Raw genomic sequence first — 15,011 nt, 5'->3', positions numbered from 1 at the left:
TAAGCTTCGACAAGCATTCGATGCGATTCTTCAGCAGTTTTCTTCAAATGGTAACAGAAAATCAATGCTGTCCGCAAATCGTAGTTTCCAGGCACAAAATTCGACATGTTCAACGCTATTACAGACTATGCTGCTGTATGAAACTTGTATTGTTCTGAGTCGAAAATGTTTATGAGATGTCAACAAAGACTTTTGGCATCAATAACGCAGTTTAGTGATAATTACATTATCAGCTAGGGGCATCTATAGGCAAATTCCGGTTTCATACTTACAGACCTGATAATATTTATTTTTGTATAAATTTGAATGAGTGAATTTCGTAAATGAGTAATTTGAAAAATCACACTTGGATATGTTACATAAAATAACTACTAACATTTAATATAATACTTTACACTTAAATGACTAACGATTGTTTAAATGTAAAAAATTCTGTACATTGAAAGTAATAGGTAATAAAAGTATAATATAAATACAGAAAATTTAGTTCTAATTTTTAAATAATGTTGTTAGCAAGAAGTTTTTATTGGGAACTTAATAACAGTTGCAACATCATATTATCTAATATGAGATAAATTATAATATATCATCATCTTCAATTTCTAACAAAATATTAATGAAATTGTGAGTTCTGTTACAATTACAATATACACGTATAAATTTTATATTATCAAAATTCTTTTTATTCATATAATATATACAAAATTATATACTAGATATTTTTAAATTGTATACTTTACTTTATTATATAAAAGTTGAAGTACAGAAAATTTTATAGTATTCAAATAAATACATTTTGCTGTTTATAAAATGCGGCCAAAATTGATCTTGAATATTATACTACAAAATATTTATTCATTAAAAATTAATTCCATGTATGAAAGTGTATATTTATTTAGATATCACATGATGTTAAATTTTCATATTTTTGATGTAACAAGTAGTTAGTAAGCTATAAATTAGCCATTTTTTATGTTTTTAGTCAATTCTATAAAAATGTAGATATATTTATATTAGATTGTAGTATAAATCTTATTATAATTTGAATACAAATTCAACTATTAGCCACATAGAATAACATAACATTAAAATAGTTTGTTTAAGTATATGTAGAAATAGTAATATTTTTCGTCATTTTATAAAATTTTTAATTATATATAACTTCGAACTATAAAACATCATTGAATATTTTTGATACAATTTTATCCATTGTTCCTATGCACTTTATATAACTTTGAAATTGTGAAAGTTTTTATTATTAACATAGCTAATATTATAAATTCTATAAAATCGAAAATGTATTAATGCAATCATATACATAATGTAAATCAATATAAAAATCTGTTTGTTTTTCTTTCATATACTTATGTTAATAAAAAATGTTTACATTCCTGGATTTAAATTTTAGCTTTATGAATTATCAACATATTTTTAAAATAAATAATGTATAAGTTATAATCAAATTTTTTTGTAATTAAATATTCAATTTGATTTTTGTTCATTTTTGTAAATTTACGATATACAATGGCGTACAAAAGTTCCCGGCGAAGTAGATCTTTTAGTATACAGTATATACCAAAATAGACATCTAAAAAATTTTTAAGCAATATTAGATACATATGTATCGCAAATAAAAAAAAGCAATACGTCAAATAAACACTATTATATTGTGTGTTACAATTATCTAAAAATTGTAAAGCTAGCATGTTTAAAAATTTCCAGTCAGTATCTAATATTCCCAATATCCAATATTAATTAAAAGTTTTTAGATATCATTATTGAAATGTATAGTGAAAATCTGACTGAAAACTTTTGCATGCCATTGTAGACATATCACTATATATTAAGATCATCACATGCATTATCTGTTAAAGAAGGCAAAAATATTTTAAGGACATGAGTGATTTTAATTTTTTATATTTTTATCAAGTCCAACTAATAAGTAATTTTTTCTATTGTACAGTTTGAGAATAAATAAATAAATAAATATTACACATAGTATACTTTATGTTTAAAATTAATTTATTTAAAATATGTGTGCTTAAATTATTTTTAACGCATAATTATTAAAATAATTTAACTATTTACGAGACTTAGTACATATTAGTATTAATTTTTTTCATTGGTATAAAAAGTAAGTAAGTACATTCTGCATTGTTTGTAAAATTAAATATCTTTTTATTTATGATTTGAATATACTTTTTATAGAAAAATTCGTTTATATCAAAATTATATTATATTAACAATGTGAATAGATCACTCATGTCCAAAAAATGTAAGTATGAGTAATATATACAGTATTTTAATTATTTGATATAAATTATTTTATTATTCAATTATTAGTACTTTGAAATAGTACTAGTTTAAGTCAAATGTAGATATTGGATGAATGGTTGTATTTTATGTACGAATGGATCATTTTTGATGTTATATATACATTATTTATATCGTAGATTTTGTTAATTGTTGATTAAATGTCAACCAAGTAATTCAAAGTCTTCATCAGATGTATCACATTGTGGATCTATATGTTCAAAATCTACAACTATAACAAAGAATTACTAAGACGGACTACAATAAATGAAATTTCGAATTATTTATCTCTTTAGTAAAATTTTCCTTTTTTTCTTGTTAATGTTATACCAACTTCAAAATACTTACAAGTTGAAGTTGCTATAGCTTCTGAAGCTATATCTTCAACTGGTGACCATTGGGCTAATCTTTCTGCACATAATTCAAGTAAAGGTTGCTTTTCTGGTGTTATTAATTCTTCCTGAATAGATTTGCATAAAGATTTAAAGTCCTTTTCAGTTGCGCAAAAGAAACACTGAAATGGAACATTATTTTTTTATACATATAAATAAAAATATATTTCATAAAAATATATTTTATTTTATAAATTGCTTAATTCTCTGACTAATTTTTAAATAACAAAAATTAATTATATACTAACAAGTGCTACAGAAGGATCTATTCCCGTGATAGGTATACGACTAGAAGATTTACAATGGTAGGTAGCATCCATTTCAATCTCTTCCTCTTCCAATTTTTTGCCAACACTACCCGATCTTTGTGTTGTATGAGGATCTAAATAAATTACTTCATTTTCTGCAAATGCAAAATTGTAATTTGTGTATATTTTCATTGTATCTTTTTTTAATTTGATAATTCTATTTTTATATGTATACATACCGACGCATCCTATGAAATATAGTGCAAGATTAGGTTTTCCTCCTATTACTCCTAGAGATTGTGGAATTTTGAATGAAGTCTGAAAAATTATAGGTATGAATATATTATCCTCAACTTCATTCATATTTCACTCCAATTTTAGCCATTCATGCAAGAATTGATTTCTTCATTACTTTAAGACCGTTAATGTAGATTGGATTAATCTCGCTTAATCCAAGGCGAAGAGGTATTAAAAGTAATAAAGGTTTCCATTGGCTAGGTGCTTTCAATGGTACAGCACCATCAGCTTCCACTGTTGTACCTCCTTCTACTCTACATTGCTTTACTATAAATGTTTAATTATATGATACAGTTTGATGTTTAAAAATTTATTAAAATTTACTAAATAATAGATATATTAGAATGAAAAGTTTTGATTACTTACAAATGTCATTAACTATTAATGTATTATCCAAAGCAACATGTATTGTAATTGAACTCCATTCATCAAACACAACTAATTTTCTAAAAATTGAAATTTGATAAAATATCAAATCTTATATTAGAAATATTTAAAATATAATAAATATGTACTTTAATACTTGTGCTATTGTGTTGGGTCCAAACCATTGTCCAACTTCTTTTCCTTCTGATGCTCCCATTGATGCAATTTGGTGAATTGAGAAAGCAGCAGTTCGTTTGTCTTCAAAACGTTCTAGAATTTTCAGGTACGTACTGTTTCTAGTTTCTGCAGTCCATTGCCAATCTCTACCTATTTTTAATTTTTTAATATTTAAAATATTTACAATTTATATAACTATAATTATCAATATTTTATTTTAGAAACCATTATTATGTTACAAAATGATTTAATTGATAGATTTTATTGATACAATTATGAACAATTAAGTATTTAAAATTGTTATAAGAGCATTAAACGTGAAATAACAAAATTATTAGATTTAAATTAACAGTTACCTAAATGTAATATAATTAAAGCTTGACCAAGAACCATTTGACCACATCTTAACATACATCCCCAACCTTTGTCAGATGTAAATGTAGAATTGTAACCACCAATAGGTACAAAATTTTTTCGGTAAGTAAACCATAACTTGGATCTTATATCCCTACGAATTATGTCCAGTTCTGAAATTTAAGACCTTACATATCTAATTTATTACAGATCTCTTTACTGTAACTATGTATTAGACCTCTTATGGCATTATATTTTTTCCCAAGAATCCATACTGGTTCATCTGTTTGTGGTATATCCTCTGGTTCGTCTGAAATATTTTGTGTGAAAAGGCTGTCCATTCTCACAGTATTTGCAAATATTATCTATGTCACTTAAAATTCTTCAATGTATCATAAAAATAAAATGTTTTGTTACTCTATAATTATACAAAGAGAAAGTACAGCTTTTTTCTACAAGAAAAAAACGCAATTGGAATAAGGTTAAATATTTGTCAAAGGATGACATTCTACATACAATGCGTAGTACAACCACCTTCAACTTGGTAAACCAGCATTCGTCATTGCTCATTGAGCGAAGAATTCATTATTTTTTGCAAATAACAAATATAGTATGCACTAGTATTGACTTTAACAGAATGTCAATAATATCATATCAACAACAGCTGATTAACAAAGATCTCGAGGTTAGTGCAATAACCGAGAACAGCTTGAATTCTAATATCGTATAATGTATAAATAATATATATAAAACGTTATTTTGATCCAAAATATTTCGTTGCAAAAATAACAAGATATGAAATATCCTCTTTACATCCAAACAAGCACATAGTAATTCCCTGTATCTGACATCTTTTTCATTCCACTTCGCAAAAATATATATTTTGATTACTCCTTCTTTACGCTAGATGGCATACATTTTCATACGAAGTATATATATACACTCGCATACTTACCTCGTCTGTGAATCCAAGTCAATGATCTAACTACCTACTTACCAAAGTTAGTAAAGTTAACAGAAATAAAAATGCTTCTACTATTACACACCCATATAAATATACTCATGTGTAATACTACATTGTATAAATTTATTTAAATTAAATAAATAGAGATTAGAATAAATAAAGAATAAACAAAGAAATTTTATTTTTCATTAACTAAACATTTTTCCATCGATTTATATTCCTTACTACACATAATGAAAATGTTATCAATATCTGAGATATTTTTTATAAAAATTTATTTAAACACAATCTCATCGAAATTATTTTTACTTATCCATATTATTATAATAAACTTTCACTGTTTATTTAATATAAATTATAAAGCATCGATAATTTTATGAAGATATAATTAAAGTATAAGTATACGCACTTATTCCTGTATAACACGGTAGTTAGTAAGTAAAGTAATGTATTTGCACGAAATATTTTACATTTGTGAAATAATACAAGGTATCGAATGTCAACGATGATAATACAATCAACCGGAAATATTTACGAATTATTACACGCATCAACATTGCATAATATTCGGACTATCACAAGTGCAATGGAATACTCTGATTGGTGCACGACAGATCAAATTTCCAGTCTCTTGTACGATCAACTTCCACCTGTACTAGTTGACTACTTACCCATTTAACGTTTCTGTTTATTTCGATCAGTGCTATTTAACGTGCAACTTTTACAGGTTTTCCTATTGACCTTTGAATAATGTAATAAACATATTTCGTATTTTGTTGTGATAATAGTATTATATAGTAATCTAGTTTCTTTACTTTTCGGTTGTAAATTTGTGAATAAGTAGTAACTAAAGCTTTTGTGACATTAATGGATTTGATTACAAGGATTAAAAATTGTAAGTAAATCATAAAGATAGAGCATAAGATAATAAATTTTTAATTTCATTATTATAAGATAATTATAATACTAATATAAATATGTAACGATGTGAATATTAATTTAAAGATGTTGAAGTAATTATTGTTATGTACAATTTTTAAGATACATATTACCAGAAGAGGAAATCTTTGATATTACATATAATTTTCTGTAAATTAGAATCCGAAATTCGATAACACGAACCAGTTGTATTTGTTCAAGATTTTCTAGTTGTAAAAGTAGGTCAAATTAAATTGACCTTTAATAAGAATTCTTTGTAGTTTAAACATGTATAGTTACTTACAAATCTAATGCAGTATATTTAAAAAATTTATCATAAATTTATTTTTTCTTTCAATAACTAATGAGTAGTGAAGAAATATTAAATAAAATTATTTATTTATATACTACTCTAAATTAAAATTAATATATTATGAAATCCAATAAATTACATAAGCCACAAATAAGTCTTTAAGTATGACTACCGAATTAAATTTTGTGCATAAATTTTATTCCGATAAGATCGATATATCCGGTTTTAGATCGAATACCTTTGATTAAATACCACGATGGTTTTTTAAAATAATAAAGTCTATCGTAGTGTTGTTACCTTTCGTAAACTGGATTTCCTTGAGACTTTCTACAGGTATTGTAACATATCTCATACGTGTATAAATCTTTGTATGAATAATTATTTTCCAAATAAATATAACGATTTTCGTTTGGAAAATCATGAATCGTATTTAGTTCTCTTACGCAATGATAAAAATTATAGTTGTACATTACTATATTAAAATTATTAATAAATATTGTGCTTCTGATACATTATTGTACAATATGCTTCAAAAATTTTCATTGCCTCATATATCGTTATTTTATTTATTTAGAGAACTACATACATTACTTTTTTTGAAACAGTGCTTTAAAAAGATCGTGTTATTTGTGTCATTCATAATTTATCAGTATCAATAATATGAAAATTTGCATCTGTAAATGAATAATCTAACAATGATCAGTTATTAGGTATACCACGGTACATAATCATTTGTATAGTACCTTTGTATGGCAACTCGACTTGGAAATACGTGCAATATGACTCATTATAGTTCATAATTCATGAAGTTTTTTGTTCTTCTATTTTTCGCGATGTTGAGGATGTTACGAGATAAATTGCTCGGAGGACACAATTATATTATATAATTGCAGTAATCATCGTGTAATGAACTCTAGTATTCAAATAAGATTCTAATGTAATGCAATGGGTATAATTGATTTCTTTTCATCATTTTTATATTTACATTTGTATATATATTTTTCGTTATAAATCCTTAAAACTTTCTTTAAAATTTGTTCTTGTCTGTTTTTTGCTGTATAGCGAAATTACCGGAATTTAATACAAAATCAAATTAAATAACTATAAAGATGTGTATTGCGAAATAACAAATTAAACTTTACGTAATTTATAATAAAATACGTAACAAACTTGAAACAAAAATTCCATTCCTTTCATTCGTCTATATTTCAATTGTAAAATAAGTAGTTTAACAAATCAACTAATCTGAAGAGCAATCAGATCTGATGTATAGCAAAAACTATGGCGAACGTAATACGAGATTAATGTAAACATGTAAGTGTATGCAAAAGCAGGCGTTCTCAATAGGTTTGACTACTTACAATTAGTTCCAACTGCACAAGAGGAATATCCTGTAAATCGAATCTATGATCCAGTATGTGCGATCCAATATGCAACTACTATGTGATCCACAACCGCAGCATTTCTAAACTTACAGCTCTTTACTTTCACTTGATCCAGAAGTTAACAAGTGTGAATTCTTGTCACTTCCAGTTTGATAAATATTATAATACCGATGGAAGATATATAATAAGATGTATAGTAAGATGTAGGTAGTGAATTTAATACTCAAATTACACATATGCCTTATTCCAAAATTAATAGATTCAATCATTCATTCATTTGAACTAAGGTTGAAAGAAATACATGAAAAAAAAGAAGTTTATCGAACAAGCGATCACGAAGCTGTCCGATAAATGGTAAAAAATCCTCGAAAACAACGGTACGTGTTATTTAATGAACAACACTGATTCCACAAAAATACATCGCTTTTAAATTTTTCTTAAATTTTCTTACGCACTTTCTGAATGACGCAACAAAAATTCATTAAACAAACGAATCAAATAGAAGCTATCTATATTCTGCGTCACGGACGATTAAACTTTCGAATAATAGGTAAATTATCTTTTTACGTACACGTTCGATTGTTCCTTCTTCATCAAATTTTATCTGAACGCATATGCAGCGGTTCCATAAAACTTTGAAGCAGAACGTACAAAATGAAAGTGACGCGACATGCGATCAATAATCTCCAAACGTGCAGTTGAAAGAGTAGTCCTATCGTTCGGATCATGATAATCATTTCAGACACGATCGCGAGCACACCTCATTGACACCGCTAGGATTAAAAGTCTTTACCGTTTATGGATAACTGACGTATTTTAGTGCAAACGCAAAGACATCTGTTGTGCGTGGATAACGAGTATATTTAGATATAGTGTAAAAATTAGTAAATTAAATTAATATGATCGAACTTAGATCAAGATACTAAAATCAGAGTGACACTAAAGTATGTTATAGTCGATTCTAAAAATATATTAATCGTAATAAAAACAAAAGGAATTCTATTGATCACCTTTAAGTTTCTTAGAAAATCGTGATATGTGTCGAACACAGTTACTATAAATATCATCTGGAACAATTCTCAAGCTATTCTTTGTTATCGGCAGATCTCGATGGATCTGTTTTTGTTAAATAACAGAACAGGAAGTGGCTTCAGTTGAATTGTGAATACGCAGGTCGGTAATAAAAAAAAACCATATATTTTTATCGTGAATATGATCGAAACATCAAACTAACACCATTAAACGTGTTCAAGAGATGCACGTGTGTCACAACTGTTGCTTTGCGTAACAGGTTGTCACGATACATACGGCGAAATGCCTCGGGAATATGTCAATAGAATGGACACTGGTTTTATGGATACTGGTGTGCATGAAAGATTAATTTTATATTCGGATAAGGTATCGTAATACACAACAGTTTGTTGAATTGTACAAGAGAGTTGGAAAATATCTTTAGTCGCGGTATATTAAAATGCACTGCACTGGAAGGTTGCAACGTAGCCTGTGTTACCTTCTGTAGAATGGAAAGAAAAAATAACTTTGAAATCACTATTTCATTAAAGATTTGGATATCGTCGCTTTGTTACATTTCTGCTGAAACAGCATAAGTTGATTGTATCGTTCTGTGTATATATATTTATAATGTATATAACAGTCTGCTAAGATACGGAACTTTCTACTTTCGAAATATTACTAGGTCACTGCTATTAGCGAAATTCTTCCTCGATATTGGTACTTACGTATATTTGTTTATATCATTGTATGTATTATTCTAATTGTAGCACATCATAAAACTTACTATTTTTAAAAGTGATGATCATGTTCATAATATGCTAAAAATTATTTTAAGTTAAATCTCCTTTTAAAAAACTGTTTTACGATGTTATATTTATTACCTTTCGTACATCATTCATTCTAAATTAATATAATTCACAAGAAGCTAGGTAGATAGTTTGTTAAAAAATTTACGTAACTTGTGCCATTCTTAAATGAAAAATAATTTTCAAGCAAATATCTATAGCTTATAATGTTCTAAAGTATTTTTTAATCTTATGTTTAATCCTATTATTTTGCAAATATTTTTCGAGTATACCAACAGTTTATTATGTTACGTGTTTCAGTATCAGAAATAATTAATTTAAATTTTCAATAATATCTACATAGTTTGAAAGAAGTAACAGTAAGAAGTTATAATGAATACTTAAAAAATGTCATTAAGGTATTAATTATCTTCGTTGGAAAAATGTAATAAATTTCGAATTAGATTTTAAGCCATTATCTCATTGTAAATATGTAAAGAGAGATACGTTTTATAATTGTTTTATAGTTCTGTAAAACAAGCTTCTCTGACAATAGATTGCATTTGAAATCGGTAACCTTTCAGGAAACGATGGAGAGAAAGAAATCCTCGGTTGAGTCTGTCAAGGATACAGAATACGGAACGTGAGTATTGCAGCTTTCCATCTGATTGCTCCATTCCATCATAATTGATGATTTTTTACGCATATTTTTACATTGAACATTACGTTTATTCATTTCTCATGGGATTGCTAACTATTTTGCAAAATCATCTCCTTAGTTCTCGCTTACTATGTGTGTAATATAAGACTTAAATGCATTCACACATATGTAGGGACATTTTCTTTTCGAATAACGTAATCGAGCTGAATTATGTCAATCATGTTTAAAGATCATTAACTGTTTAAGAAATTATAGAAATGGTACTTTCGAAATGCAAAATATTGGAATTTATAACACTGGCAATTTTCTAGCGTCAAATACGAAGATGAACTCATACCATCCTGGAAGTTTTGGAAAAAAAGACGATACGTAGTCGGAGTATTAGCATTTTTTGGATTTTTTACGTCCTACATCCTTCGTGTAAATTTAAGCGTAGCCATTGTCGCAATGACCGCGAAGGTTCACAAAATCGATAAAAATGGAACCGAATATTTTGTAAGTGATATACTAATTATATTATGCTAGAATTAAATTCTAAGTCATTAATTCTAATCCTATTCATTTTTAGAATATTTAATTTCGTTTTTAATTTGCATACTCAAATGTAGGTGTACGTATGCAAATATTATGTAAATAAAAAAAATGTCAGTAAAAATTTGTCGATAAATAGCACGAAATTCGAATGAAACAATGGTTGCGATAAGTTATATTAATAGATTTACAATATGACTTTAGTGATGATATATTAATGCGTAAGATTAGTACAAAGGATACTTTTTATCAGTTGTGAAATAATTATCTGACATGATTATGCATTATCTTTATCATAATAGGGATATCAAAGAGGATTTGTAAATATATAATTCTGTTTTATTGCTCTTTTTATATAATGCGTGCTCAGAAACTCGTGCATTTAAAATCTTCGTTTAACGCTACATTAATATAGAAATTTATTTTGATTTATATAGGTTTATTATTAAACTCGTATTTTTTCTTTTAATTAAAAATAAACTAAAATCAAACGAGAAGTTCAACATGTTAAAAACTATTAGTATCTATAAAAGATAAATACAACAGTGACTATTTACTGTTTTATATTTAGAAGCTTAAAAAAATATACTATTACACCAGACAAACGAATCATACATTAGCTTTGATCACTTTTAAATGTATTCAGAGTATTATTTACAGGAACAAGAATTCGACTGGGATTCAAAGACACAAGGACTGGTTTTAAGTTCCTTTTTCTACGGATACATAAGTACTCAATTACTGGGAGGATGGCTTGGCGCACGTATTGGCGGAAAAAGAGTTTTTGGTCTTGGAATCGCCACTACAGCTTTTCTTACAATTATCACACCACCCCTAGCCAGAATGAGCGTTTACATTTTGGTTGCTTTGCGAATAGTGGAAGGAATTTGCGAGGTAAGCAATATTAAAATTATGATATTAAGTATAAATAAATTCCTTTTATCTGGATAAATTTCGTTTATTCCTTTTTAATAATACGTACGCATAATAATATATATATATATACGTTCAATTGTATATTAATTAACATTTTTTAAAATTATTATTTAAATCTTAACTTTAGCTTAACATATTGATCCTGGAAAATAATGATCTGTTTTTAAGAATGACTTCATTTATTAATCCTTCACTCCTGTTCTTAGAATAATATCTTTTATTTTGCACTAGGAGCCTTTTACTCCATTCATTGGAGAGAAAAAGAAATAAGATAATACTGGAATGTTGGACATATATACTGACTTATAAAAATGTCACATAACCCGTTTAACATCTTCCAAAACATATTTCCTATCCTTTTTTAAGTTCCTAATAATCTCATATTTTATATCCAACATAAAAAGTGAGACATAATAAGTATATTTTGTAGATAAGATGTCAAGTAGAAAACACACCCAATATGCAGGGTTAGTCGAGACAAGTAACCGATAAATACAGAAATCCGGTTTCTCATGACTCACCCTGTATACAAAGCAAATATTTTTACACATACGTTATACGTATTCAGATTCACTATTATAGATGTGTACAAAATACATTATCATACATTCATTTATGCATATTATTTATTACTCGTATCTTTTATTCTGTTTTAATAAAGAGTAAAAATACGACAAAATAACAATAAACTTTCGGAATAACTATTTTTCAATTAAGTAAATTTTGTTTATCTTGTAGGTTTTGATTGCTCAAATAATTTCCAATCATTTGAATTTAGGGTGTAACATATCCTTGCATACATGCAATATGGGCACAGTGGGCACCTCCATTGGAAAGATCAAAATTAGCGACTCTTGCATTCTCCGGAAGTTTCTTTGGAACTGTATTTGCTATGCCAGTTGCCGGTTTGATGGCTGAATACCTTGGCTGGGCTTCTGTTTTTTACGTTTTTGGAGCAGCTGGTCTTGTTTGGTTTTTTTACTGGTGGATAATCGTGAAGGATAAACCGGAGGACGATACATCTATTTCTGAAGCTGAACTTGAATATATTAAAAGTAGCCTTGGAAATGCGAATAAAGAAGAGGTAAGATTGTGTTAAGAAATAACATGATATAACAGAACAGTTTTTATGCTTTTTTACGCTTCCTCAAAAGATTAAAAAATTTGAATAATTGGATAATTCGCTTTCAGAAATTATATCATTTTGTACCGCCCTATTTTCAATAATTTTCCTATCGTCAATAATTTTTTATGGAGAACTTTTTTTTAGTTAATTTTCTTTGCTAAATTTTTATGTGTCATTATTATTAATATATATATATATATAATGTTATGTTTCTACATTTTATTTATAGAATTCTTCTAATTATTTCATCTTATATAGAAAATTACACATCCATGGAAAGCTATGCTCACATCTCCACCAGTTTGGGCAATTGTTGCAGCTCATTTTAGCGAAAATTGGGGTTTTTACACCATGCTTACTCAGTTACCGACATTTATGAATGGTTCGATCAATTGAACGTTTATTTAATGAATATAAATTATATACTCTGTCCTAAGTATAATTTACTTTTAGATGTACTGGATTTCAAATTGGATAAAACTGGATATTTATCTGCACTACCGTATCTAGCTATGACTCTCGTTGTTCAATTTTCTGGACACTTAGCAGATTATCTGAGAACAGAGAAAATCCTATCGACTACGCAGGTCTGTTATTAAATACTTATAAATAATTTTTATTTCAAACATACTTATTTTTTATCTTGTTTCCAGTCCCCCCTCCCCCTTCCTCCAAAAACATTTCAAAATAATATATTTAATTAACACACTATTTATATTTTATTAATTTTAATATATTGTTTTCGAGTACTTTTTCAAGTGTCACGTAATACAAGTATGAAATACAATAAAAATCTTACAATTAAAGTATTTATTTTATTTCAGGTGCGTAAGTTATTTAATTGCGGAGCTTTTGTATTTCAAACGATATTCATGACTTGTACAGGTTTTATCTTAACGCCAACGGGGGTGGTTATTTGTATCACTATAGCAGTTGGCCTTGGTGGCTTTGCTTGGTCCGGTTTTGGGTAATTTTTTTTCGAATTCCGAATATAAAATACGATATAGTATATTCATATAATACGATAGATATGATATATGTGCCAGGAAAACTGAGGATTTATTTATTTACAATACCATACAATATAACAAGTTGAATGAATTGAATTATGTATCTTATATAAATTATGATTTTATTTTAAGAATTCATTAATTACATATCTCATTTTATAAATACATTAATTCTATATTTAACTCTATAAAACGTATTATTACATTATATAAATATTTTTTTATAGAGTAAATCATTTGGATATTGCTCCTAAACATGCCAGTGTGCTTATGGGAATAGGAAATACTGTTGCTACCTTACCTGGAGTTGTGAGCCCTATTATCACTGGATATATTGTCCAAAATAAAGTAGGTTTAAATTATAATATATTTATTTTTACCTAAACATTAGAGGAATATTTAATAATTATAATGACATTTATAAGTTCTATAACTTTGTGTTAAATCATAGTTACAATTAGTTATAACACTCTAAAATCCATTAATAATTATTAACTAGTAATTAACGGATGTTCAAAAATCTAATGAGATTGGAACATATTTCATAGAGTGCTGCAGAATGGAGGATAGTTTTCATTATTGCTGGTGCAGTTTATTTGATAGGAGCTGTGATATATGGTTTATACGCATCTGGTGAAAAACAAAGTTGGGCAGAAAGAAGTGATGAACAATCAAAGAGATCTTATGATAATCCAGCAATGGAAATAGATAATTTGTAGTATAAAACAAATTAAATTTGCTGACAGTTACATCAGTATTTATAATATATGTATATAATATACATGAATGTTTGGCTCGTAGCTAAAGTAGTTGTGATTATTTTTATTGAGTATACATTAATATAATACACATGAATAACTTTTTTCTACTTTTTGATTTAAACAGTTCTTTATGGACTAGCAAAATTTTATAAAATACTTTTTATATATGTGTATGAATAGTTTAGAATAACAGTATTTATATCATGACACATAAAACAACAGTCTTTAATATTTCATACTTACCAACAAAAATATAAATGTATATTTAAATGTAATGTGATTCTATATTTGTATTATTTAAATAAAATGATTGTTATCAAAACAATTAAATGATTAAAAAATTTATTTATGTATAAGTTATTGTATATATTTACATTAAAAAAAAATTTATATAATGAATTTCTAATTGAACAATTTATTTTACAAAAATAAATAACTATTAACAATAGATAATAATTTT

The 15,011-nt window shown here is 26.8% G+C and overlaps 2 protein-coding genes across 9 annotated transcripts; one reads left to right on the top strand and one right to left on the bottom strand.

Annotated features, from left to right (window-relative positions):
- Positions 1-2,300: 2,300 nt before the first annotated feature.
- Positions 2,301-5,258, bottom strand: LOC100650799 (cysteine protease ATG4B). Of its 6 annotated transcripts, none has more exons than XM_003393199.4 (10): positions 4,664-5,253; positions 4,386-4,457; positions 4,150-4,320; positions 3,766-3,943; positions 3,617-3,696; positions 3,366-3,517; positions 3,193-3,271; positions 2,954-3,108; positions 2,662-2,827; positions 2,301-2,545 (listed from the first exon to the last, which is right to left on the bottom strand). In XM_003393199.4, the coding sequence occupies exons 1-10, from the start codon at positions 4,701-4,703 to the stop codon at positions 2,478-2,480; spliced, it is 1,161 nt and encodes a 386-aa protein (XP_003393247.1). In that variant the 5' UTR covers positions 4,704-5,253; the 3' UTR covers positions 2,301-2,477. The 6 variants fall into 6 exon arrangements, with proteins under 6 accessions (XP_003393247.1, XP_020720422.1, XP_020720416.1 ...); XM_020864763.2 differs by having other exon boundaries at positions 4,682-5,252; XM_020864757.2 differs by having other exon boundaries at positions 4,386-4,599; positions 4,664-5,249.
- Positions 5,259-5,770: 512 nt separating this feature from the next.
- LOC100651114 (vesicular glutamate transporter 1) lies at positions 5,771-14,876 on the top strand. Of its 3 annotated transcripts, none has more exons than XM_012309747.3 (10): positions 5,771-6,006; positions 10,111-10,169; positions 10,499-10,682; positions 11,379-11,612; positions 12,433-12,738; positions 13,039-13,162; positions 13,234-13,367; positions 13,605-13,747; positions 14,018-14,138; positions 14,339-14,876. In XM_012309747.3, the coding sequence occupies exons 2-10, from the start codon at positions 10,117-10,119 to the stop codon at positions 14,507-14,509; spliced, it is 1,470 nt and encodes a 489-aa protein (XP_012165137.1). In that variant the 5' UTR covers positions 5,771-6,006; positions 10,111-10,116; the 3' UTR covers positions 14,510-14,876. The 3 variants fall into 3 exon arrangements, with proteins under 3 accessions (XP_012165137.1, XP_003393248.1, XP_020720392.1); XM_003393200.4 differs by lacking the exon at positions 5,771-6,006 and adding an exon at positions 8,166-8,900; XM_020864733.2 differs by lacking the exon at positions 5,771-6,006 and adding an exon at positions 8,939-9,125.
- The last annotated feature ends 135 nt before the right edge of the window (positions 14,877-15,011 follow it).

The sequence above is a fragment of the Bombus terrestris genome, chromosome 1 (genome assembly GCF_910591885.1).
Source record: "Bombus terrestris chromosome 1, iyBomTerr1.2, whole genome shotgun sequence".
NCBI lineage: Eukaryota > Metazoa > Arthropoda > Insecta > Hymenoptera > Apidae > Bombus > Bombus terrestris.
Note: the sequence above shows the minus strand (reverse complement) of the source record. Positions and strands in the feature narration are given on the sequence as shown.

Bases quoted from the DNA above. Each gene is read 5' to 3' on its own strand.
- LOC100651114 (XM_020864733.2), top strand. From the start codon at position 9,042: ATGCCTCGGGAATATGTCAATAGAATGGACACTGGTTTTATGGATACT. The intron at 13,163-13,233 runs GTTCGATCAATT...ATTTACTTTTAG, and splicing joins GTTACCGACATTTATGAATG to ATGTACTGGATTTCAAATTG. The intron at 13,368-13,604 runs GTCTGTTATTAA...ATTTTATTTCAG, and splicing joins AAATCCTATCGACTACGCAG to GTGCGTAAGTTATTTAATTG.
- LOC100650799 (XM_003393199.4), bottom strand. From the start codon at position 4,703: ATGCTGGTTTACCAAGTTGAAGGTGGTTGTACTACGCATT. The intron at 3,518-3,616 runs GTAAGTAATCAA...AAACATTTATAG, and splicing joins ATTAATAGTTAATGACATTT to TAAAGCAATGTAGAGTAGAA. The intron at 3,272-3,365 runs GTAATGAAGAAA...ATAATTTTTCAG, and splicing joins TCTACATTAACGGTCTTAAA to ACTTCATTCAAAATTCCACA.